The following is a 23,791-nucleotide window of genomic DNA, read 5'->3' on the forward strand; positions in this document are numbered from 1 at the left end:
CCGGTCAGAACCCTCCGGTGGTCAGAACCCTCCGTGGGTAGCCCTTCTCGATTTGGCTGGCTCTCAATGAAAGCACCATTGTAACGAGCATAAGGCTAAGGAGGGGAACCATCCCTCAAAAGCCGGCCCAAGAGGTTGGAGAACCTCCCGCCTTATAAGGCCTCCCTGGTAAGGAGACCTTCCCGATGTGGGCCGGCTTTTGAGGGATGGTTCCCCTCCTTAGCCTTATGCTCGTTACAATGGTGCTTTCATTGAGAGCCAGCCAAATCGAGAAGGGCTACCCACGGAGGGTTCTGACCATCGGAGGGTTCTGACCGGCAAGAAGGCCGAGTGAAGTGCCGGTGAGTGAAGTACTGTGGAGTGCAGCCATCGAGGACGCTGGCTTTCGAAGGGGGTGGTAATGTAACAAGTCCCACATCGGGGAGGTTCTCCAACCTCTTGGGCCGGCTTTTGAGGGATGGTTCCCCTCCTTAGCCTTATGCTCGTTACATAAACCCTCAAGATTTAAGCATGAAAAAGTTTAATTAGACATTTGTAAATCAAACCAATGTCTCGAGAAAATTTTATCAAGCCGTCATTTTAAATACTAATGTTTTTATTTAGTGCATATTAGCATTCTTTTTGTTTTTAAAATTAGTTTCAGCGCAGCCCAATTTTTTTAAAACATGTAAAATAATAAAATTTGATTGTTATAAAATGACTTTATTTTTATTTAATTTTTTTTATGTAAAATTCGATATCATTTTATGAAGCTTGAATAGTTCCTAAAATTAAAATCAGCTTCTGGGTGAGATGTATTGTCTGTGCACCTACGAACGTGTTTGAATAGAACTTTGCAAATGTGGTGCATGCATGCACCAAATCACTTAGCCAAACGTGAAAGCAAACAGGCACTCAGCTAACAAGAAATTCAGTTGTATGTACTCACTGGCTGCGAATCATCTTTCCCTTGGGCAACAAGCAAATTGAAGAGTAAAACAAAAAATAAAATATCTCATCACTAAGAATATTTCCAGCGAGAGTTGCTTATAAACAATCTCTGTGCCACATCAACATTTTTTTACTTTATAGATTGTTTAAATTTTAGCAGTAGAGCTTCTACAAATAATTTTGCTAAAATTTAAGCAATTTATAAAGTAAAAAAGAGCTGATGTGGCATGATGTGACACAAGAAATTCACTGCAGATGCTCTAATAGATATATAATATTTTTTTTTAGCACTGCTTGGATATTATTTTCGATAGAACAACATCAATCCCTCCTAATATGCTAAACATCAAAATTTCACCATTATCACGGCATGAAAGCATTCCAATGAAATTATTGCCATCACATAAAATGAAATATTCTGAAAAGGAAACTTTCCAAAACCAAAAAAAAAAAAAAATCCTATTTACGAACATATGTTAATCGGAGCCAATTTTATTTTCCATCTTTTAATAATTAAGCATTTCATTTCTATAATATTTTTTTTAATTAGGTATATTTTTTATTATATTTTTTATTCACAATATTCAAATTGAAAATATTATTTTAAAAAATCAAGTCAATGACTAAATCAACGAATTGTTGATATAATACTTCTAAATTTCAATTATAGATATATAATTATGTCAAACATTCATAGAGAAATTTTTTTTGCCCTAAAGCATCAGCATGTACAAGCAACATTCTTTTTAATAAAAAAATAACTTGTTATTTCAAAGTGAGGAAAACATTAAACACTTTTTTCATCAAACTTTAAAAAAAAAAAAACAGAAGTTCAAATAATATTCTTTCTAATACTTTTATCATAATATGTTATTCTTTATTATTAAAATTTCAAAATCAAGAGAGTCATTAAATAAAATATAAGTTTTACTAAATTTTATGTTCTCAACAAATTTTAAATAATTAAAAAAGTGTAACTAGAGAAAATGTATTTAAAAAAGTAACAAAAATTTCATGCTAGCATTTCTCTTTTCCAAACGAAGAATCTCTATATACATATACAAGGCCATGAAAGTAAATAATTAAGATATGCATATTTACTTTTTTTTTCTTAAATAAAAAAGTAAAAAAACAGGTACAATTATTTAAATACATTTTATAAAATGAGAATGAAAATTTTGTTTTAATAATATACATAAATATATATTAATAAAACTTACATTAAATAGAAGTATATATGAAAATAAAACTTTAACTATGATACAACATCCTTAATGACAGCTAAAAAAACTGTATGGAAAAGAAAATAGTATCACGTAAGTAAGCAGAGATCACAGGATGTTTTGGTTTCGTAAACCTAAAAAGGCTTAGTTGGAGGGCTATAAATAATCTCCCTCACTAGTCTTGCCTCTTAAGAACGCCACAGCTACTTCTTCCTCAAAATCTACACCCAACTATTCACTGCAGATCTCAATCGCATCGCGGTCCATGGCTACCATCACAATCATCAAGGCCCGCCAGATCTTCGACAGTCGTGGCAATCCAACCGTCGAGGTTCGCTTCCTCTTCCATTTCGATACTTTCTATGTTTCTGCACTTTATTCCCTTTTCCGCATCACTTTTTTCTTTTTACAATTTACAGTTTCAAACCTTCTCCTTATTTTTACTTGTCGATAGCCTTTTTTCCACCTAGTTTTTGTAATTTTCTTTTTTCAAGGCTGAATTTGAATCTGATGGGGTACAGTGTTGGTTTATTGTTATAAACTTTTTTCTGATGTGATGGATGGTTGCTGTAATAGGTGGATTTGACATGCTCCAATGGTACTACTGTTAGAGCTGCTGTTCCAAGTGGTGCATCCACTGGTATACTCACTCATTTCTCTCAAATCCGATTTGCCACTGCATTTTGCAGATTTCGATATTTGTGAGCGTGTGTTTAGGTTGTCACGCTAGAAAATCACCAACGTTCTTTTGAACACGGGGCGTGTAGGATCGGTTTGGACTTGATGGATATGTTTTCTTAAATAATTTGAAGAAGGTTTCTAAGATTTCTTCGATGTTATAAATTTTTCCATGAAAATTTAAGTGGTTATTCACATATACAGCTGTAGCTTGCTTGCTCGAATTAATTTTGTGAACTTTTTTTTTTAATTTGTAGGTGTTTATGAGGCCCTTGAATTGAGAGATGGGGGATCTGACTACCTTGGAAAGGGTGTGTCAAAGGTAAGTCTCGTGTTATTATATACATAAATAGTGTGAAAAGTGGTCATGTTGATTGGTCTATTCGTGTGTTTTTTACCCAGTCTCTTGTTGCACATGTAGGCTGTTGACAATGTGAACAGCATTATTGCCCCTGCTTTGATTGGCAAGGTTGGTTCAATTTAGTTTACAGCAACGTTGTCACTTAACAAATTAGGAGCTTGATCAATTAAGTGGTTAATATTATAGTTTAGTTTATATAAACTTGTAATATGTGAGTTTAGTTTTAGTACTAAAGGTTATTTGGCTTGATCTAATTTTTATGTTACATTTTTTATGACGAGCAGGATCCAACTAAGCAAACAGATATTGACAACCTAATGGTTCAACAGCTTGATGGAACTGTCAACGAATGGGGTTGGTGCAAGCAAAAGGTGCTTAGCTGATATGTTTGTAAATTTGCATTTGTGACGTGATTTATATAATTCTAATGCAACTTTTGTTGTTTTAGCTCGGAGCAAATGCCATATTGGCAGTGTCTCTTGCAATCTGCAAAGCTGGTGCCAGTGTCCTGAATATCCCTCTTTACAAGGTATTTATCTGTGATCTGCTGTACTTAATTATCTCAAATTAAACTTGTTCAGTGGATCCATGTTATGTAATTGAAGCTGTCCTAAAAATGTATATAAATATGACTCCAAAACAAATGATAATATCTGCTACTTGACGACGTGCATATAATAATCTAAATTTTATGAAATTCAGTATTTAAGATCTACATGATAACTAGGTGAAATCTTATTGTCAGATTGTAATATTGTATACAATCATTTTCTTACAATTGGTTATTAGATTAAGTGGTGAAGGGTTGCTAGTTCTTACAGTAGTGTCAACTGAGCCCCGCCCCCCACAACACAGTCCCACAAACACCATAATTGTGTGCATTTTGGATTGAGGCTGTCTGTTGTTTGCATATATTTGACTTCACTAAGGCCATTCTATTCGTTTTTTGCAGCATATTGCAAATCTTGCGGGTAACAGTAAGTTGGTTTTGCCAGTTCCTGCTTTCAATGTTATTAATGGTGGATCGCATGCAGGAAACAAACTTGCTATGCAGGCATGCTTTCTAAGGCCATTCTTCTGTGTGTGTGTGTGTGCATGTAAGTGAAAGAGAGAGAGAGAGAGATGAAGTAAGATGAGTTTCTGATATGTATGTATATGCAGGAGTTTATGGTTCTTCCTGTGGGAGCTTCCACTTTCAAGGAAGCCATGAAGATGGGTGTAGAAGTATATCACCATTTGAAGGTCAGTTTGCATGTTATATTCATTTACCTCTTCCCAACTGGTTTTTTTTATTCTTAATTTTGCCAAACTAGGTTAATCATTATTTGGTTGCTAAGCTTGGGTTTCTTTTACCATTAGTAAGTGGTGTTTTTACTGGAAACGTGGCTTATAAAGTATCACGGCCTTTTAGGTCTGACGTCTATCTGTGAATGCTTCCAAGCCTTGGTGGATTGTCAATTTGGTTGTACAGCTGTACTACCGCTATATAGTTATTAATGGTGGGTTGTTCTAATGTTGTTTCAGTCTGTGATTAAGAAGAAATATGGTCAAGATGCAGTAAATGTTGGCGACGAAGGTGGCTTTGCCCCTAACATCCAGGTCAATGATGATTTTTAACTCATTTCTTTTTATGCATGGAATTCTGGTACCTGCGTCTTTTTTGGCCAGTAACTGATAAGCTCTTTTTGAGTGTTCAGGAAAACAAGGAAGGTTTGGAATTGCTGAAAACTGCCATTGCCAAGGCTGGTTACACAGGCAAAGTTAGTATTTCCCCTCATCCAAATTCTATTTATGGTGCATTGTCTTTCCAAGTGTCTTCATTTACAAGAATTTAACAATTGCTATTATATTCTTAGGTTGTCATTGGAATGGATGTTGCAGCTTCTGAATTCTACAAGGAAGACAAAACATATGATTTGAACTTCAAGGAAGATGTGAGCACTTTATTATTATTACTGCTAAGTGCTAACTGTTGGTCCAGTTGGAAAGTGATAGGAACCAGATATCTAATTACAGACAAATGAGAATAATCCTCAATTACAGAAACCGATGCATAACATAGAGGCTCTCACACTCATTAAAAACTTCATTGATGAAAACAGTCTAAACACTAAAAAATAGCAAAGGAAAATGTAACGATATTGCAGACTGCAAGGGTCTTCCAACCGCAGCCCAAAGGGCCTCAAATTCAAAACCTTCTCTCAATTTATACCTACCCCTACTGTTCCTTTTCTTCACATTTATTCTCACTTACCCCAACAGAATTGCCCTTCACTCGTTTGCAGCTGATCACATTATATTGAAATTTTTTCATCTTGTGCTCCACATCCATGTCTGCTGATCCTGTATTACCCATCCTCTATCCAGTTTCGTAGACCTTAGTAGCAAATAGAAGTACTTGTTTTAGCAAGCACATTATAAAATATCAGCAGCATTGGTTGAGAACTTGACATCTCTTTAAATTCTGTTTGATCATTTTTCTATTTTACTTAATTTTCAAATGTACAAATACATCATTATAATTGAAAATAATTATGCCGGCAACATATAGTTCAAGCTTGTGAATAAGGCTAGAGGACTTGATTGGAACCTACTTTCCTGTTTGGTTGTATTCATTATACATGAATGAATGGATGACTGTATGAAAACATCTTGTATTAAGTAATACTGATACCATTGATATGTAGATTATTTATTTCTTGGCCTTTTCTGTTTCACCTGCAGGACAATGATGGCTCACAGAGGATCCCTGGGACTGCTTTGAAAGATCTGTACAAGTCATTTGCGGCAGAGTACCCAATTGTTTCAATTGAGGATCCTTTTGACCAGGATGACTGGGAGCACTATGCTAAGCTAACGGCCGAGGTTGGAGCCCAAGTACAAATTGTTGGTGATGATCTCTTGGTTACCAACCCTAAGGTTTGCAAGATTGATCAAACAAAACTTCCCCCTCCCTCCCCAGATTTTTTTTATTCTGTTGGAGAGACCATAAGGATTGTCCTTTGACTTTTGCTTTCTTGCGTTGTGTCTACAGAGGGTTCAGCATGCAATTGATACAAATGCATGCAATGCTCTTCTCCTCAAGGTAATCTTATTCTACAAATGAATTTTTTCTAGCAAAAAGTTGTTGGAGCTAAGTATATGTTCATATACACCATAACTTGACTCAAACCTGATACGAACAGGTCAATCAAATTGGTTCCGTGACTGAGAGTATTGAAGCTGTCAAGATGTCCAAAAAAGCTGGATGGGGTGTCATGGCCAGTCACAGAAGGTTTGTAACTGTCTTTAAAAGCAGATGACAGCATTGAAATATGCAAATCTACAACTGTAAGATCTTTAACAAGCCAACCACGCCCTATACTGACATTCTTATATTTTGGTTGCAGTGGAGAAACTGAGGATACCTTTATTGCTGATCTTTCTGTTGGATTGGCTACGGTATTGCCTTGTTTAAATTCAACTTTTGTGCTATTAGTTATCACCATTCCAATTCCCAAGTCCAACGTAATAATGTTTCCTTTTCCGTAAACAGGGTCAAATCAAGACTGGAGCTCCATGCAGGTCAGAGCGTCTTGCCAAATATAACCAGGTTAGTGTTGTTCATCATTACACTAATTTCAGTTTTTGTTATTAATTATTTTTCTAACTGTTTTAAGCACTATTGGCAGCTCTTAAGAATTGAGGAGGAGCTTGGTGCGGAAGCAGTGTACGCTGGAGCTAACTTCCGTGCCCCCGTTGAGCCATACTAAAGTTTTGAAGTGGAAAAAACCTGGAGATCCACACTGAGTTTGAGCATTGAGATTTGGCTGTGCGGTTTCAGTTGTAATGAATAAGTTGTTAGTTAGAACAGTAGTCTTTGGTATAAGGACCTTGCCAATAATTTTTTAGTTCTGATTCACAGAGCTAAGAGAGTTCTATCTTTAGACTTTAAAAAAGGTGTTTAATGATATTTAGCTTTAATACTTGAAACCTACTTTCATTTGCGTTCCAGTTTATTCCCCAAGTATGTCTTTTGACTATTTTCTTACTGTTTGCTACGTGAAATTATTTTTCATCATCCCGTTAAATCATTGCGGTAGATTTTGATCAAATGACGCGAGGACCGCATAGACCCTATTATTTTTCACCCAATTTTTTTGTTGGCCTTGAATGTTAGTGTGCGGAAAATAGTTACATTGAACGTGACGAATTTTTTTTTTTTTTTTTTAAGTGGATACGAATGTACACTTAATTATTCCTCAGCCAGGTCATCCCGAAGGTTGTTGACAGTTGAGACACTTTAGTGTCAAATTCTTACAGGTCTGAAATAAAACCCTGGTATGTTAAAACAGAGTAATGCATCACTTTTCCATCGTTTTTCAGAATCCGTTCTTCAAATCTTTGTGGTCCATTTATGAAGTGCCCTAGGGGCTCCCTGGGGAGGGTTACTTGGAAAGCGATGCTCGGATATTGATGCTGCCTTGAGAATCTTTATCCCAGAGATAAGTTTTCACCCAAAAATAAAGCTATATAAAAGAATAATGGTTCGGCCATTACGTTCTTAATTCCAGGTTGGCTACAGATGCATAAGAGCGGGAGATGCTTGTGCGTTTCTTATTAAAATTTTCTGTTCGAGAGGTACAGTGAGTTTTTTAAATTTTAGCAATGTTGCTTATATAAGCTTTGTTGCTTAAGAAAAAAAGAGGAAAAATTTATTATAAACTGTAGTGTAAGTTATCAAAAAGTGTAGTATGAGTTGTAAAAAAATAGGGATATTTATAAGCAAATTTTATTTGAGCAAAATATAGTATAAATCGCTTATGAGTGACGTGACATAATATGATCCATTTAAAGTGGTTGGGAGTTGCTTATAAGCAACTCTCATTGTAAATGCTCTAAGAGCATCTGTAATGAGGTTTGCTTATAAGCAACTCCCTGTGCCATATCACTGTCACGTCAATTCTGGCCCACTTTATGGGTTGCTTAAATTTTAGCAGAGTTGCTTGTAGAAGCAATTCTGTTAAAATTTAAGCAACCCATAAAATGGGACAGAGCTGATTTGGCAGCGATGTGGCACAGGGAATTGTTTATAAGCAACTTCCATTGGAGATGCTCTAAGTACTTAAGATTTGTGAAGAAAGTTTCGTTAGACATAACCCGCATGCTATCAGGTAGTGGTAAGGGAAGTTCATTCCAGAAAACAATTTTTTTAGCTGTTTGTGAGGAAGGCTAACTATATTGCTCATTTTAAAAAACAAATATTTTGATCCCCGAGTAAATAAGCTGCAGTTTTCCCTGATGCTTTCATTAGATAGCTTGTATAGCTGTACAAGATAAAAATAAGCTTGAACAAATGCGTATTAAAATTTATTCGTAGTTAAGTATCAAAATCTGTATACAAATGGCTGAATAAATGTTTACTTAATCAACTTTTAGGAATTTGTCAAAAAATATTTCTTTTTACAATTGAAAATGACCTGCATTTATAAATTTTGGATACAAATAAAATTTTATAAGATCACTTGACTATTGATCAATACCATTCTCAGACCTAAAAAGAAACCCATTATATTATTGTGCAAGTCAGCCCAACTAACTTGCACCACAGTTAACGGCTCAACTCTCTTGCAAAAATGTTATTCGCACTGCATTTCTAGTGTCTACTCTCTAACCACCAATGGGCTCCTGAAGAAACAGTTAATGGACAAGTGAATGTCCCGTCAACCTTTAGATTTAATACTTGAGAAATAGCAGAACATTTGATTGAGCAAGTGTATACCCCTTTTAAACTTGATACATAAATAGTTGTCGACCATCTAATCAAGTAATTACTTATGCTTCTTAAGCTTGACATTTGAAATTGAGTGTATTGTTTTTGAGGCATGATTTATAGGGGATTAAAAGAAGAGGAATGATTTGTAAATAATTGAAAAAATTTATATTGTTTTGAGAGATTGATTTGTGAGAACTTAAGGACAAAAAGACATGGATTCGATAAAGAAAAAAAAAATATTTCCTTAAAAAAGGAGATTTGTTAAGAATTTCATAAGACAATAACTTTTATACATTAAATTTTTTTGTCTTATTCTACTAAATAATGATTGAATATAATAAAAATATTATTTTTTTTATTCTTTTTATTAAATTAATTATCACTTATTTTCTTTCATTCTCTTCTATCTCCCCTCTCTCCCCTCTCTCTCTCTCCCCATATAAAGCATGAGAGGATGTTTGATCGACTAAGTGTTGAATTTTTCTAGTTTAATGTTGGGAGATTGCTAATCATTTGACCAATAACTATACCTCAATACGACTAGTTAATAATGATACCTCAATACGCTTAACTGAGAATTAGATTAGATCAAGGACCATTAGACCTATCCCTTCTTATAGGTCAACTTAGTTCATAGGCCTTTTATCCTTGAACCCAATACTATATGACTAAACCATCATTTCCACAACCACCCAACAAGATAGTAACAACTGGAGGAAACACTTAAATAAGCATGCCATACTAAGTCACATTATAAAACTCATGGGAGATTCTTGACTTCACACCGAATTTTAGATGATGTCAACAAGTGTGTTCTCTAGTGTGATTATCATCACCTCTTATCTTCTATATATACAAATATGAAGTTCTCTCTTTTAACTATATTGTTTTCTCCTTTAGTTTAATCATTTTATTAAATTATGTTCACTTTGTTGTTAGAGTGTTTGTAGGTGAGCTCCATAGTCACTCACCTACCACCATCACTAAAGATCACCCATAGTGATTTTAACACATTTTTCTATCCACCTAACATTTAACAATCCATCAAACTTGTTTTAGTTCCAAACAACTAAATGTTTTGATTTGATAAAATGAAAAAAAAAGACTATAATAATCAAAAATATTTTTGTTGATTTAAGTAGTAGAAAATTGATTTTCCTTGTAGTTGTTAGTCATATCTTAACTTGAATAAATAATGATCTTTATTTATAAAATAATAACAAATGCTAATGGTTTATAAGTTACCAAATAATATATATGTCGGTGGTTTGTTTACAAATTAATCAAAATCTCCGTTACAATTTGTAATAACATTGATTTCTTCGCTATTATTTACAAATACTTAATTTGTGAAAATTTATTAACCAAATTTAAATAAAGGATAAAATATGTTTTTGATTCTTTAAAATATCTTGAAATTTAATGTTAATCTCTATGCTGATATTATGATTTAGTCTCCTTAAAAAGTAAAATATGTGCTTGTATTAAAAAATAGAAACTAAAAACATACTAAACTTTTATCTGGACTAAAATTGAAATTAAAAATTTTATATGATGAAAATTATATTTTAACCTTAACAAAAATGCTTTGAATATTTTACTTCAAACATCCATTTTTCTTCGACCTAGATGATAATTTCTATAGATAAAAATAATCTATTTTAATTTATTATCTTTTGTAGAGTTTGTATGTAATATTTTTATTTGACATCATCCTCTAATCAAATACACATGACTTAATTTTTTTTATATTTGAACTTCCGGTCAGTTGTGAATATGGTCAAACATGATTTGAAATGCTATGATTAAACTCCTTTATAAACATTTATATGGTTTCTCACTTATCTCATAAGTTAATCATGCGATTTTATTTTTATTAGTGAAATAGTAACAATGATAATAACGATATTAATAATTATCAAGTATAAGAAATAAACAATGAGAAACTTCGGGCCATACATGTTGATACATTTGAACCTTTCGCCAAACAATGAGAAACTTAATTAAGTTTAATAATTAAAAAACAAACATAATTATTGGGGACTCCCCATGTGGGAAAAATAATGTTGACTCACTATAAGATTACGAGAATTCTATTTCTAATATATCTTTTAAATGGTGAATAACCTAAATGATTTTCATTTTTTTAGGTGTTTATTGATTAGATTTTTAAAAAAATTCAAATCAAATTGACCAATCCATTTTATAAAAGTGAATTAGTTAACCGATTTATTTTTTCATAAAATAAATTGATTCAATTTTTAAAAAAATATTGATTGATTCTTTTATAATTGAATAGGTTGTGCTAGTGATAGACCTACATTATAACGAGGGTTGTTAGATGCACCCCCTCAATTTAATTAAATTATTACTGTACATTTTAAAAATATTGTATTTTGGACCCCTAATTTTATATATTGATACCATTGATGAATTTTTTTTTGACATTTATGTTTTATTCTATATATATATGATGGTGATTAAGTGCACCCATTGACCTAGGGTCTTGGATCCGCTATTGGGTTATGCGGTTATTCATTTTATATTCATATATGAATCCATTTTTTTTTAATTGAGTTGAACCGAACTGATTTATTTTGTAAAAATAGATCGGATAATCGAATTAGTTTTGCCAAATAGATTAGTTTGAATTTTTTCTCAAAATGGAACAATTTTTTTATAATACAAATCAAATCAATTTAGATTTTTGTACACCCCTAATCAAATGAATATTTGTATAATAAAATGCATGAATGCCCCTATCTAAAAGTGAACAACATATGTACCACAATTTGAAAACAAGTGAACACAACAATACAAAAATACACAATTTTTTTAAAGTATTAAACATTTTTCATTAAAAATACTTTTCTGATAGACTTAGCTTTAAGGATGGTTGATTTCTCCTCAAGGCTTTCTTACTCCTTTAATTTTTTATCCATGGGGTATTTGAAGAAGAATAAACTTGAAAATGATGGAGGAGATGAAGGAATGATGATGTTACTTGTAGAGAAAAGATAAGTCAAGAAGGTTTTTCACTATAAGAAAAAAAAAGTTATTGATAAGAGATTCAAATGGAATTGCGTTCAAGGAGAGAAATTCTAAGGGCTCTTAAATATTACGGGAAATCAATCTCAATCTCATATATTCATCAAAAGTGATGTCTAATGTATATAGAACTCCTATATATAAAGTTTGATAGTTGATGGTGCATGTTAAGCTAATAAAGGTTAAGTTAATTTGTATTTAAGTCAGTTAATTATAGTTTAAATTTGAATGTCCCTCCAAAAGTGATGTTGACATCCTAGATTTAGAAGAACAAATGAGAGCTTGTCATATGACGTGATACAAAAGGTGTGATGGAGAGATGTGTTAGTAAAAAAGGGGTTGTAGAAACAAACATGCAAAATGTATGATTAGTATGTGAAACATGTGACTTGGTGGGTAATGTATAAGCCAATGAGAGAGATTAAAAGGCAAGGAGTGGACATCCCACTCTCAGAGAAAAGTTCTCTAGTTCTTCATGATTCAAACAAGTCCAATAAACACATTTCAAATACTAGTTGCATCCCCTAAAAATAATAAATACACTCCTAAAAACTTACAAGAAAATAAAATTCCTAATCTAAATGACCCAAAAAATACGAGGTAAAAAAATAAAATGAAATATATTTTCAAAGAAACATGTACAAAAAAGAGATAATGGACAACTAAAAGTAACTCAAGACGCAACATGAGCTCGAACCTTTTTCCATCAAACCTAACCTCTTGACTTTTTTGAGACTTTACCCATGAATCTGATTGCACCATTTTGTTCCGATCTAAAAAAAATGTATTAAAGATAACCTAATAGTTGTCAAAAATTATAGCATTCAAAAAACATACATTATTTTCCTTTAATTATATTTTAGGAACAAATTCCTTATTTCTTAATATGATATTGTGAACTAAGAAACATTATGTATTACTGTTAATAATCCTACAAATCATATCATTATGACTTTTATCCTACAAATCATAACATTATGACTATTATCTAATTTACTAAAGAGAAATAGTTAGCCGGTGTTTGAGTCCTATTATAATAATAATATAAAAGATTGTTTGATTTGAGAAAATATTTTCAATTTTTATTTTCAAATTTTAAGATTTAGAAATTTTGTTTGGATTGAAATATTGTTTTTTTATGTTGATGAAATAGAAATGTTGAAAATGTGTTTGGTTTAATTATTTTTTAATTAAAATTTACTAAATGTATTTTTTTTATAAAATGTAAAAAGTAAATTTTGAATGAAAAAATATATATTTTGGTCATGATGAAATATTATCCAGAAATTCGAATCGTGAATAGAAATTTGTGACTAACTAACTATGCTTGTTGAAAGAATTTTAGGTTACAATCAATGTAATGCTGACAATTTATATTTGTTAAATTTTGAACCATTTGTTCCATATGACTAATAGGGAGACAAGACCTTGACAAGTAGTAAGTTTAGGATTTAGAGGGCTAAGGAGTGCAACGATGGTAACAATATAAATAGTAGGTGAGAAGAAGTAGTAGTTAGTAGTAATTGAGTAATTTGAGAAAGAGATGGATTGTATCTTAATGAGGTAATAATGCTTGAAAAATTGAGAACAGTAAAGGAAGGAGATGGACGACAAAAAGAATTAGAAAGAGATGAGATTCGAAGAGTAAAAGTGATTATATTTACATCGAGTGCTATCGTGTTTTCAATTTATAATTTTTTTAAAAATATTTTCAAAGAAAATATTCTATATTTAAAATCAAATTAGTGAAAAAATATTGATTTAAAATCTATTTAGATACAAGATTAAAAATATTTTTAAAATTTTCTATTTTAAAAATAAAAAGTATTTTCTCAAAAGCACTTAAAGTATGTAACGTGTCCTTAAAAATTGTCAAATTTAATTTTTTTTATCATTAGTCGATTCTCGTAGTTAAACAATAACAATCCTATGTGAATAGGAGATCACATGACACAAATAATTAAAAATTTCGAATTTAAAAATTAAAACAATTAATAAGTTAAATAAAAGGATAGAAAAGAGCGAGGAGTGTAGTGAGCATATAAAAGGATAGACATAGCCGATCACATTCGGAAAAGAAAGCGAAATCGAAACCCTAACCCTAACGGAGCGATGGCGGAGCACTTGGCATCGATATTCGGGACGGAGAAGGACAGGGTGAACTGCCCGTTCTACTTCAAGATCGGAGCTTGCAGGCACGGCGACCGGTGTTCTCGGCTCCACACCAAGCCCACAATTAGCCCAACGCTGGTTCTGTCCAACATGTACCAGAGGCCCGACATGAACATGAACATCATCACCAACCCTAATCAGCCTCAGCCCCAATCCCTCGACCCCGACAAGGTCCAAGATCACTTCGATGACTTCTACGAAGATCTCTTCGAGGAGCTCAGCAAGTACGGCCCCATTCAGAGCTTGAACATTTGCGACAATCTCGCCGATCACATGGTCTCGACCCTTACGCGATTTCTGTTTATTTCTCTTTTTTAAAATTTCCAACTTGGATCGTTTATTTCTTTCTGTTGTTGGTTTTGCGCAGGTTGGGAACGTGTATGTTCAGTTTCGGGAGGAAGATCATGCTGCCAACGCCCTCATGAATCTCACTGGAAGATTTTATTCAGGTTCTTCATTTTCCCCTCGTTTAGGGTTTTTAATTTCTCCGCTTTGTCCTGAGTCTTGTGAATGTATGCGTGCTCCTTTTTACGTGGTTATGATGTTGTTGCTGTTTGGGTCGTGTTAGTTGTGACATTTGTAGTGTTGTTGCGGCAGGGTTGATAATGTCGATATAAAAGGCAATTTTTGATATTTTATTTTATTTTATGTAAGCAATATTAGTTTTAATATTTCTGCCGCTTGTACCAGTGGTGTTAAGTTTGAGTATTGGGTATGCTGTCAAGGGTCTTGTTGCTCGTCCTACTTGAGCAGGGTGGAGGGAATCTGTAATCTCTTGCCACAAAATTCATATCATTCTTTGGGTGGATTTTGACCTGTTGGGAAAATTTCTTGAAAAGTACTTCTAATTTAGAAAAAAAAAAAAAGAAGAAAACTTGAAATTATCTTCTCCATAAGGTAAAATTAGTATATGCATAAGTTAAAACTAGTTTATGCATAAGCTAATAATTAAGATTTTTGGAGAAGATAATAAAAGCGAGCTTCTACATATTACTTTGTGCATTAGCTAGTATTAACTTATGAAGAAACTTATTTATTTTTTTCTTCTAGAAGTGCTTCTGGAAAAGTTTACCCTGACAGGATCTAGATTGGAGATACCTGACTAGTTTAGCATTAGTCTTTTATATTTACGTTCCTGTAGCCACTTTTCTTTGCCCTTCTTTTAGTTGTGGCAGTGTTGAGCTTTATCTGATGAAATGCATTTTGAACAGGTATCTTGTGCCCTGTCATGTGGTGGCTCTTTTTTTAATTCAGTCTATCTTTCCAATCTCTAATCCTGTCTTTACTGGTTTTGCATGTAGTTAGGATAAAAGATTAGGGGTCCTATGTTCCTCTTTGCCCTTCTTTTAGTTGTGGCAGAGTGTTGAGCTTTATCTGATGAAGTGCATTTTGAACAGGTATCTTGTGCCCTGTCATGTGGTGGCTCTTTTTTTAATTCAGTCTATCTTTCCAATCTCTAATCCTGTCTTTACTGGTTTTGCATGTAGTTAGGATAAAAGATTAGGGGTCCTATGTTCCTTGATATTTAGGTTCCCATGGCTATACACACTCAAGCAAGGACATTCTCCATTGATGGAAAAAATGGGTTCAGTGACAACTTTTACACATTACCTTTTTCCAGTCTGCATATGAAATTCATATTCTCTGCAGCATCAACCATAAGATAATATTCAATTGGGTTGTGATTGTCATGAGACAAGATTATTGTATTGTATAATTTGTACCTTGCAATTCCAAAAAGTTATTGCAAACAACAGGTCATAATCATATGTAAGAAAATTAATGCTTCTAACGTTTTTATGAAATTCCCAACACGAAGTAACATTTGCTTAATTGCTTCTAACATGTTGTAACTTAATGATTTATCTAGGTCGGCCCATCATTGTTGATTTCTCTCCTGTTACCGATTTTCGAGAAGCTACTTGTAGGCAGTATGAGGAAAATGTATGCAATCGAGGTGGCTATTGCAACTTTATGCACTTAAAGAAGATTAGCAGGTTGATTTCTCAACCTAGTTCTCTTGCTTTTTAAGATCTTGCACTTGCATTTATTATTTGACTGTTCTTGGCTTTAAACTCTGCTCTTCTAATTTCAGGGATTTGAGAAGGAAATTATTTGGAAGAAATAGGCGATGGAATGGTCGCAGCGGAAGCAGAAGCCGGAGCCCTCCAAGGAATCGTAACCATGGGGAGCATTCACATGCTGGTCGTAGTTCTGGTAGAAGAGATTTTGACCGGCCCCATAGCCACCATGGTAGGAGGCCTAGAAGCCGTAGTCCTCGATATAGAGGAAAAAGAAGTAGAAGTCCTGTGGGCAGGGATAGGAGTCCCGTGAGAGAAAGTAGTGCAGAAAGGAGAGCTAAGATAGAGCAATGGAACAGGGAGAAGGAACAGGAGGATTCTGGTACCAAGAGCAATTTGAAAAGCAATGATTATCAAGAACAGAGTGTTGCACAAAATGGCAGTGAATCTGGGAACCATCAGATATAGCAACATCACAGTGATTTGGCCCAAAATCTGGTAGTAAATGTGGCAAGTAATCTGGTTTTGTGTTTGCGCTTATTTAGATGGTTTTAGTTGCCGTTATTATTCTATTCCGAATTGTCAATTTAGTGATAGAACTTTGTAATATCCATAGCGACAATAGTTTAATTTTCTGCTTCAATTGTAATGTTCTGCATCTTGAAGGGAGTGAGGAAAATGGAAGTAGTGGGGAGTTTCATTTGTTGCGGGGGAGTTTAGCGATACATTTGATAAAGTTCAGCTATGAATGTTTCATATTCTGTTATTGAGCATTGTTGGATGTTACTGTGGTGGAGGATATTTAGATGGAAAACACAGGAAATGATGTATGAATTTCGACTATGTGAATAGCTAAAGGTTTTTAATAAATGCATTATAAATTTGTTTTACTCAAAAAAATTGTCTCTACCAATGCCTGTTCCGATGTGCGACCTGGCCCGTGGATTTATTGTGACGAGCAACTTATAAACTGGTGTGTTAATAAATAAATACTCGATAACATTTCGACTCATTATGTCATTGTGGAATGTTTACAACACTTCTATGCACATTCTCATATTGATTGAAGTTTATTTGATAACATTTTTTTTTATACTTATTATGATCTACTTAGTTAATTATTTTTATCCATCATTTATAGTTTTTATAAATTGTAAGTTTGTAACCGATAGAGGTGTCAGAGCTTGTATGTATATAAGTTAAAGAAATATTTATAGTTTCTTTATTAAAAAAAAATACACAGTCGTCTTGCATGCATCCTAATTTGAATTGAATAAAATGGAGCGTGGAAAAAGATTGAAATAAATTTCACTATTGTAATGGAGACGAAAAATATGTAAAGGGGCTGTCAGAAATGATGGGAGAAAAAAGAGAAAAATTTAGATTAAAAATATCCTCTCCATTTTTGATTGCTTTCCAAACGAAAGTTCAGCTACTGTAATGGATACTTCATTTTAGATTGAAATAAATTTCACTATTGTAATGGATACTTCATTTTTTTTGTCTTTCATTTATCATTTTGCTGCCCAGTGATCCCACTCCCAAATAGTATTATCTCTGGTGGAGGATGCTTGTAAGCTTGTACTACAAATAAATAAAGTGAAATGACCTAAAATGACGTGCAAATTAATTGTCATGCGTATTTACCAATGTAGAGTTTACAAACTTGTTTAGATGCACATGTGCGATAAGTATTTGTAAAAGTGATTAAAAAGCTTGACAAAAATTATCTTATGAATGATTCATATGCAGTGTATTTAGACAGAGAACTTAAGAGTTATTTTAAAATGTCTAACATAAATGTTATATATTTATTTTAAAATAAATATGAGACTAAAATTAGTAATTTAAATTTAAAAGAATGAAATGAAAAAATATATTTTACCAAGAAAAAAATCAAAATTTATTATTTAAAAAGGAAAAAAAATAATGATTTTCAATTTTAGAATGATAAAAATAAACATTTTTTTATAAGAATCAAAATCAAAATTTATTTATTTTATAAGATCTAAAATATATTTTAGCTTTTTTTTTAAAAACTGTATCACATAATTTCTTTTTAAATTTTTTTATACTTAAAAAAACTAAAATTAGGTAAATAAGGATTAGTAATTTTTTTATAATATTTTTTTATCAAGAAAATCAATTCATTTCATGATCAATAGAATCATAGATGCAATAAAATATGTAATTAAAAGTATGGAGACCAGCATAAAATTTTAATGATCTAGTTAAAAGATGAAATACACAATTAACAGAATCCTTAACAAAATTTATATCTAAATTTGGATAACGCAATGATCTATCTTTATAACTTATAAAAATAGATCTTAAGTCGGTATGAGGTATGTGTAACCTGGTTACACTCTAACTCAAGGATAAAATTTTGCAAGGCAACTTCCGCAACCACAAGATAGCTTCACTGCAGGCCAAGGACCCTCCCAAAGAATAAACAAGTGCATCACATCACAATTATGTTTGACACTTGAAAGACAGCAGTACCCTCCCTTAGCAATTTTTCCAAATCCTCCACCACAGCGCCCAGCCCCAGAACGAATTTTTTTCTGAAATAATATTTTTTTTTAAAAAAATTACAAAAATGATCACTGTGCAGGATTATTTACCAAGATAGAACCATTTACTGTTCAAGCTCAGAATTCGGTTCCCCGGGAACCGAATTCTGAGCATCAAAATGTAATTTTTTTTGTTTTTTCAACTCAGAATTCGGTTCCCGGGGAACCGAATTCTGAGTTGGTTTTAAATTTTTTTTTTTTTTTCGTGTATGGGGCAAATGTGGGCTGATCTGGGAAGCGGAACGGCCCGTTCCAAAAGCAGAACGGGCCGTTCTGCTTAAAGAAACAGAGTGCAAATTCTTTAAGCAGAACGGGCCGTTCTGCTGTTGGAACGGGCCGTTTCACATTCAGAATTTGCACTCTATTTTTTTAAGCAGAACGGCCCGTTCTGCTTTTGGAACGGGCCGTTCCGCTTCCCAGATCAGCCCACATTTGCCCCATACACGAAAAAAAAAAAAAATTTAAAACCAACTCAGAATTCGGTTCCCCGGGAACCGAATTCTGAGCATGAACAGTAAACAGTTCTACATTGGTAAATAAACCTGCACAGTTGATATTTTTGTAATTTTTTTTAAAAAAAATATTATTTAAGTAAAAATTTCGCCCCAGAACATCTTAGCTAAACATCTGAGAAGGAGAAGCTGAAAAGGTTTAACTTAAGGCTGAAGGGGTCACATTGACATAGGCTCTCTCAGACTGAAAAATATTCTTGAAATAGCTGGAAGCTTCCTTCTTAAGAATCTCCTCGTCTGAGCACCAACTCTCATCTATTAAAAGATTCGCTATCTTCTAATCACTGCTTGGGTGTCAAAGAATTTGCTATTTCTGTTTATAAATTTGACCCACTTTTTCCCGGGATTTTTGGAACCAAAGCAGTTCCTCCTGGGCTAGAACCTCATTCTATTGAGCTTACACTTCCTTTTTCTAATCGAGTCCTCTTTAAGTTGGTTAAATATAAATACTTAAATAAATTTGACTAAATTGGAAGTTTGACCTCTACTGTTTTGGTACCGATATATTTTAAAATAAGGATATTTAATTCTTCTAATTTTAAAAATATAAAATTTGATATTCTCTTCATATTAATATCTATTAATTATTAAATTTTTAATATTTATTCATACTTAAATAATGTAATATTTAATAATATATTATTTAAAGATAAAAAATTAAAAAAATATGTAAATAAAAATTATTAATAAAATAAAAAAAAGATAAATATGTTAATGCATCACTATGTGAGCAAGAGATTTTAACTAGGTTAGTACCTCAGCTTACACCATTCATCTGTAGCATATCAGAGTATATTAAAATATAAAAGAAAATAAAAGTACAATTGGGGGATCGAACCAAAACTCGTTAAGAAAAATAAAGGAAAGAAATAAAGAAAGAATAAAAAATAAAATCAAACAAGGTCAGTGGCCAAAGCCAAAGCACAGTAGCAAAACCTGCCTAAATCTAACCAATGTCTTCTCTAGTGCCAAATCAAAAAATACTACACATAGAAATCATCTTCATGAGTACTTATTTGATTTAGAAACTCTTAATCTTGCTCGGGTTCTAGGCCTATCCGATGCTGACTTTTTAGGCTTAGAAGGTTGTGCCTTAAGCGGATCAATGCAGCCCTTTTCCCAGTCATATCCAGCAGCCTCAAGGAGAGCCATATCATGCTGAACCGCCGGAGGAAAATCAGCGCAAGCTTTGCCGTAAGAGTCAGCTGCCTTATTGAGAAGGTTATCCAACTCTACATCGCGAATATACGGGACACTTGGCTTAGTCTTAGGGATATGTGGGAAAAGATCCACCTGCTCTGGTTCGGACTCAGATGCAGCATCCATAATGGCTGCAAAATCCCACTTCTTGTGGCAAGAGCTAGTGGTTGGAATATGAATTTGTGCGGTCACATTTACTGCACCAGCCACATCAACATGTGCAGCACTTGAGATCAGTGATTTAAAAATCGAACCGAACCGGCCTGTCGGATCGGTTAGACCGGGAACCAGTGGTCCATCCGGTCCGAATCTTAAATTGGATCGGTTATGCAGTCGATCCGTTTCAAACCAGATTGAATCGGTCAATTTTTCGGTTCAACCGGTGAACTGGTGGGTCAAACCGGTTCAACCACTTTTTTCTTTTTTCTTTTTTAAATTTTTTAAGAGACCATAAACCACAAAAATAATAATGAAAATTGAATCTTTTAATAGAAAAACAAGAAGTCTTATTAAATATAACAATGACTACTTATTCTAATATAGTTTTTTGTAATATATACAACTTAAATAACTTTTATCGTATATTATTAATTTTAAATTATATATTTAATAATATAATATCTATGTAAATATTTTGTGATATTAATTGCTAGTATATTATATATGTACATATTATTTATATTTTTAATTTGTATTAATATACCGTTTAACATGTAATTTTTTATGTATTTTTTTACAAAATAAAAATAAAAATAATTTTAAATAAGATAGAAAAAGAAATTTAAAATAAGATATAAATTTATTAAAATTTATAAGTATAAAATATATTTAATATGAATATTTTTTAATAAAAATAAATAAAAATCGAGTTATGCGGTTTAATTAATGACCCACCGGTTCAACCTTTGACTCACTGACCCAATACCTTAACCGGTTCGATCATCGGTCCGGTTTTTAAAACTATGCTCGAGATGTTATCCGGGCTGAGTTGGTGTTGTTCATTGGAGAGATCTTCAAGAGGGGGCATGCCTTCAAGGGAATCCTCATGATGACTATCATTGGCTGTTGCATTTGCGTCACCAAATAAGTCACCTAAACCAGCTTCAAAATCAGCAACTTTTGAATGAATTGCTACGTCCAAATGACCAGCTGAATCAGCAGCTGCAGCCTCATGTGCTTCAAACGGTGGAGCAGTCCTAAGGTCAGCTGCACCAGCTGCACAAGCCAAAATCGAATCAGCTGCTGAATTATCATGCACCGAAACACCAACATGGACAGCACCAGCTTCAATATCACGTGCAAGGACAGCTGCACCATCTGCACAACCCAGCACCGAATCAGCAGCTGAATTATCATGCACCGAATCACCATCATGGGCAGCACCAGCTGCAAAATCACGTGCAAGGACAGCTGCACCAGCAGCTGCAAAATCACGTTCTGGTTTTGATTTCATGCTGGCCTCAACTGCAGCTTTTTGCGGGTCAGCACCAGCTGGAATGTCACCAACATGATTGGAATTCATGCTTGCCTCAAGTGCAGATTTTTGCGGATCAACACCAACCGGTTTAGGTGGCTTGCTTGTCTCAACTGCAGATTTTTGAATTTTACAAAATGAATCAGTGTGACCAATGCAATGACATAATGAGCAAAATTCAGGTAGCCTATCAAAGTCTAATTGAACATAGAAAGCAAAGCCTTCCCTCTCAACTAGTAAGTGGTCCGGAATTGGATCAGCAAGATTGATTTCAACTAGAACTCGTCCAAAATGACCATAATCTCTATTAACCGTGGCTTGATCAAGAGCAATAGGAGTGCCTACCCCCGAAGCAATAGCAAGAATGATTTTAGCACACCAATATTCCTGAGGCAAATCATGTATGTGCAGCCAAACTTGTGCAAGGGAGTTCTTGAACTTTCTTGGAGTGAAATCCGGTTTCCAAAGAGATAGTCTAAGAAATCCGGGCTCCAAGTTCCATAGGCCAGCTGCAAGAACTGTGCCAAGATCCTATGTTAAAATTCAAATTCAAAAAAACCTCTTCCAAGAGGTATGACTTTCCAGCCAGCAACATGAGTGGCAGCGAAAGAATCTCCCTTCTTAATAGGCTTTGGGAGGGAGAAGGTGCAAGAAGTAGACAAGGTGTTGGACACCACATTAGCAAACGACGGTCTTGATGGGGTCTTAAGAGGAATTGATGAAGATAGGTTGGCCACACAAGGCCAAGGACATACGTTGGCATGGAAGATATTATGCTAATTAAGTAGAGACAAATTACTAAGTAACGTTAAATTTTTACAATCAACAAATCTCAAATTTAAATATGATAAAGATTTCATATTTTTTAAAAATAGAAAGGCAAAATATGTCTATTTTACCAAAATTATGTATTTACAAAAAATAAAGAGGCTAAAAGATCAATTTAGTCAATAAATTCATCTCATTTGGTTACATATTAAAGAGTAATTTTAGAACATTACGTTAACACATGTTTTTATTTTAATGAAAAATTAGGAGTCATCTATTAAAATTAATTCATATTAAGTAAATTTTAAATACCAAAAATTCAGACGAAAAGAAATTATAAAGTATTTGGCAAATACTATGTATATTACTTTATGTCACTATTTCTTTTATGAAAATGTTATCATTTGTCGCGTAAATAAAATACATTATCTTGTTTATCAAAATAAATTATTTAATTTCTTAAAATTCGTGAATTTGTTATAGAATTGTTTCTGAAATTTATTATTTTATATTTATATGACATTTAGTAATATGTTAGCTTTGGAATTCCATGATAGGTGTATTTCTTTTACTAATCATTTCGTAGGCTGGCTTGTGCATCGCGTTGGTCTATACTTAAAATTTTAGGTAGAAAAATATGCATGCAGAGCAGGCCAGAGATTTGTGCATCAGATATTATGGTGTTTATGTTAATAAATCAGAAAAGAAAAAAGTAACGAAGGAGCAAAACTAAACTCTATGAAGTTCTACTCCCCTAATTGAAGGATAATTGGGACATACGAGGAGATGTTCATCGTATGAAGAAGAGCCATATTTAACAATCCACTCCGCACAAAAATTGACCTCTGAAGATATATTAACCGTTAAGATTAAATATGAAACAACTAACCAAAAAGACGGTCTTAACGTTACAGGCAAGAGTTTGTTTTGTCTTATTTTGTTTTTAATCTGAGATTAAAAACAACCTATGATAGCTGGATAGTTGAATGTCTTAAACATATCGATATGAATTAAAATCCGTAATTACTTCTGAAAAAAAAAATATTGTCTAGATAAAACTCACTTTAGTAATTAAT

General features: G+C 33.1%; 2 protein-coding genes across 2 annotated transcripts; both read left to right on the top strand.

Moving 5' to 3' along the window:
• Positions 1–2,325: 2,325 nt before the first annotated feature.
• LOC109797649 (enolase) lies at positions 2,326–7,185 on the top strand. The gene is made up of 17 exons (XM_020357751.3): positions 2,326–2,484; positions 2,730–2,793; positions 3,089–3,153; positions 3,253–3,300; positions 3,477–3,563; positions 3,641–3,721; positions 4,145–4,246; positions 4,354–4,434; positions 4,717–4,791; positions 4,890–4,952; positions 5,049–5,126; positions 5,917–6,111; positions 6,227–6,277; positions 6,378–6,466; positions 6,582–6,633; positions 6,728–6,784; positions 6,864–7,185. The coding sequence occupies exons 1-17, from the start codon at positions 2,419–2,421 to the stop codon at positions 6,942–6,944; spliced, it is 1,335 nt and encodes a 444-aa protein (XP_020213340.1). The 5' UTR covers positions 2,326–2,418; the 3' UTR covers positions 6,945–7,185.
• Positions 7,186–14,038: 6,853 nt separating this feature from the next.
• LOC109797394 (splicing factor U2af small subunit B) lies at positions 14,039–16,954 on the top strand. The gene is made up of 4 exons (XM_020357421.3): positions 14,039–14,443; positions 14,535–14,616; positions 16,038–16,164; positions 16,263–16,954. Exons 1-4 carry the CDS (start codon positions 14,108–14,110, stop codon positions 16,654–16,656), a joined length of 939 nt encoding a protein of 312 aa, XP_020213010.1. The 5' UTR covers positions 14,039–14,107; the 3' UTR covers positions 16,657–16,954.
• The last annotated feature ends 6,837 nt before the right edge of the window (positions 16,955–23,791 follow it).

The sequence above is a fragment of the Cajanus cajan genome, chromosome 6 (assembly GCF_000230855.2).
Source record: "Cajanus cajan strain Asha chromosome 6, NIPB_CcT2T_4, whole genome shotgun sequence".
NCBI classification, from domain to species: Eukaryota; Viridiplantae; Streptophyta; class Magnoliopsida; order Fabales; family Fabaceae; genus Cajanus; species Cajanus cajan.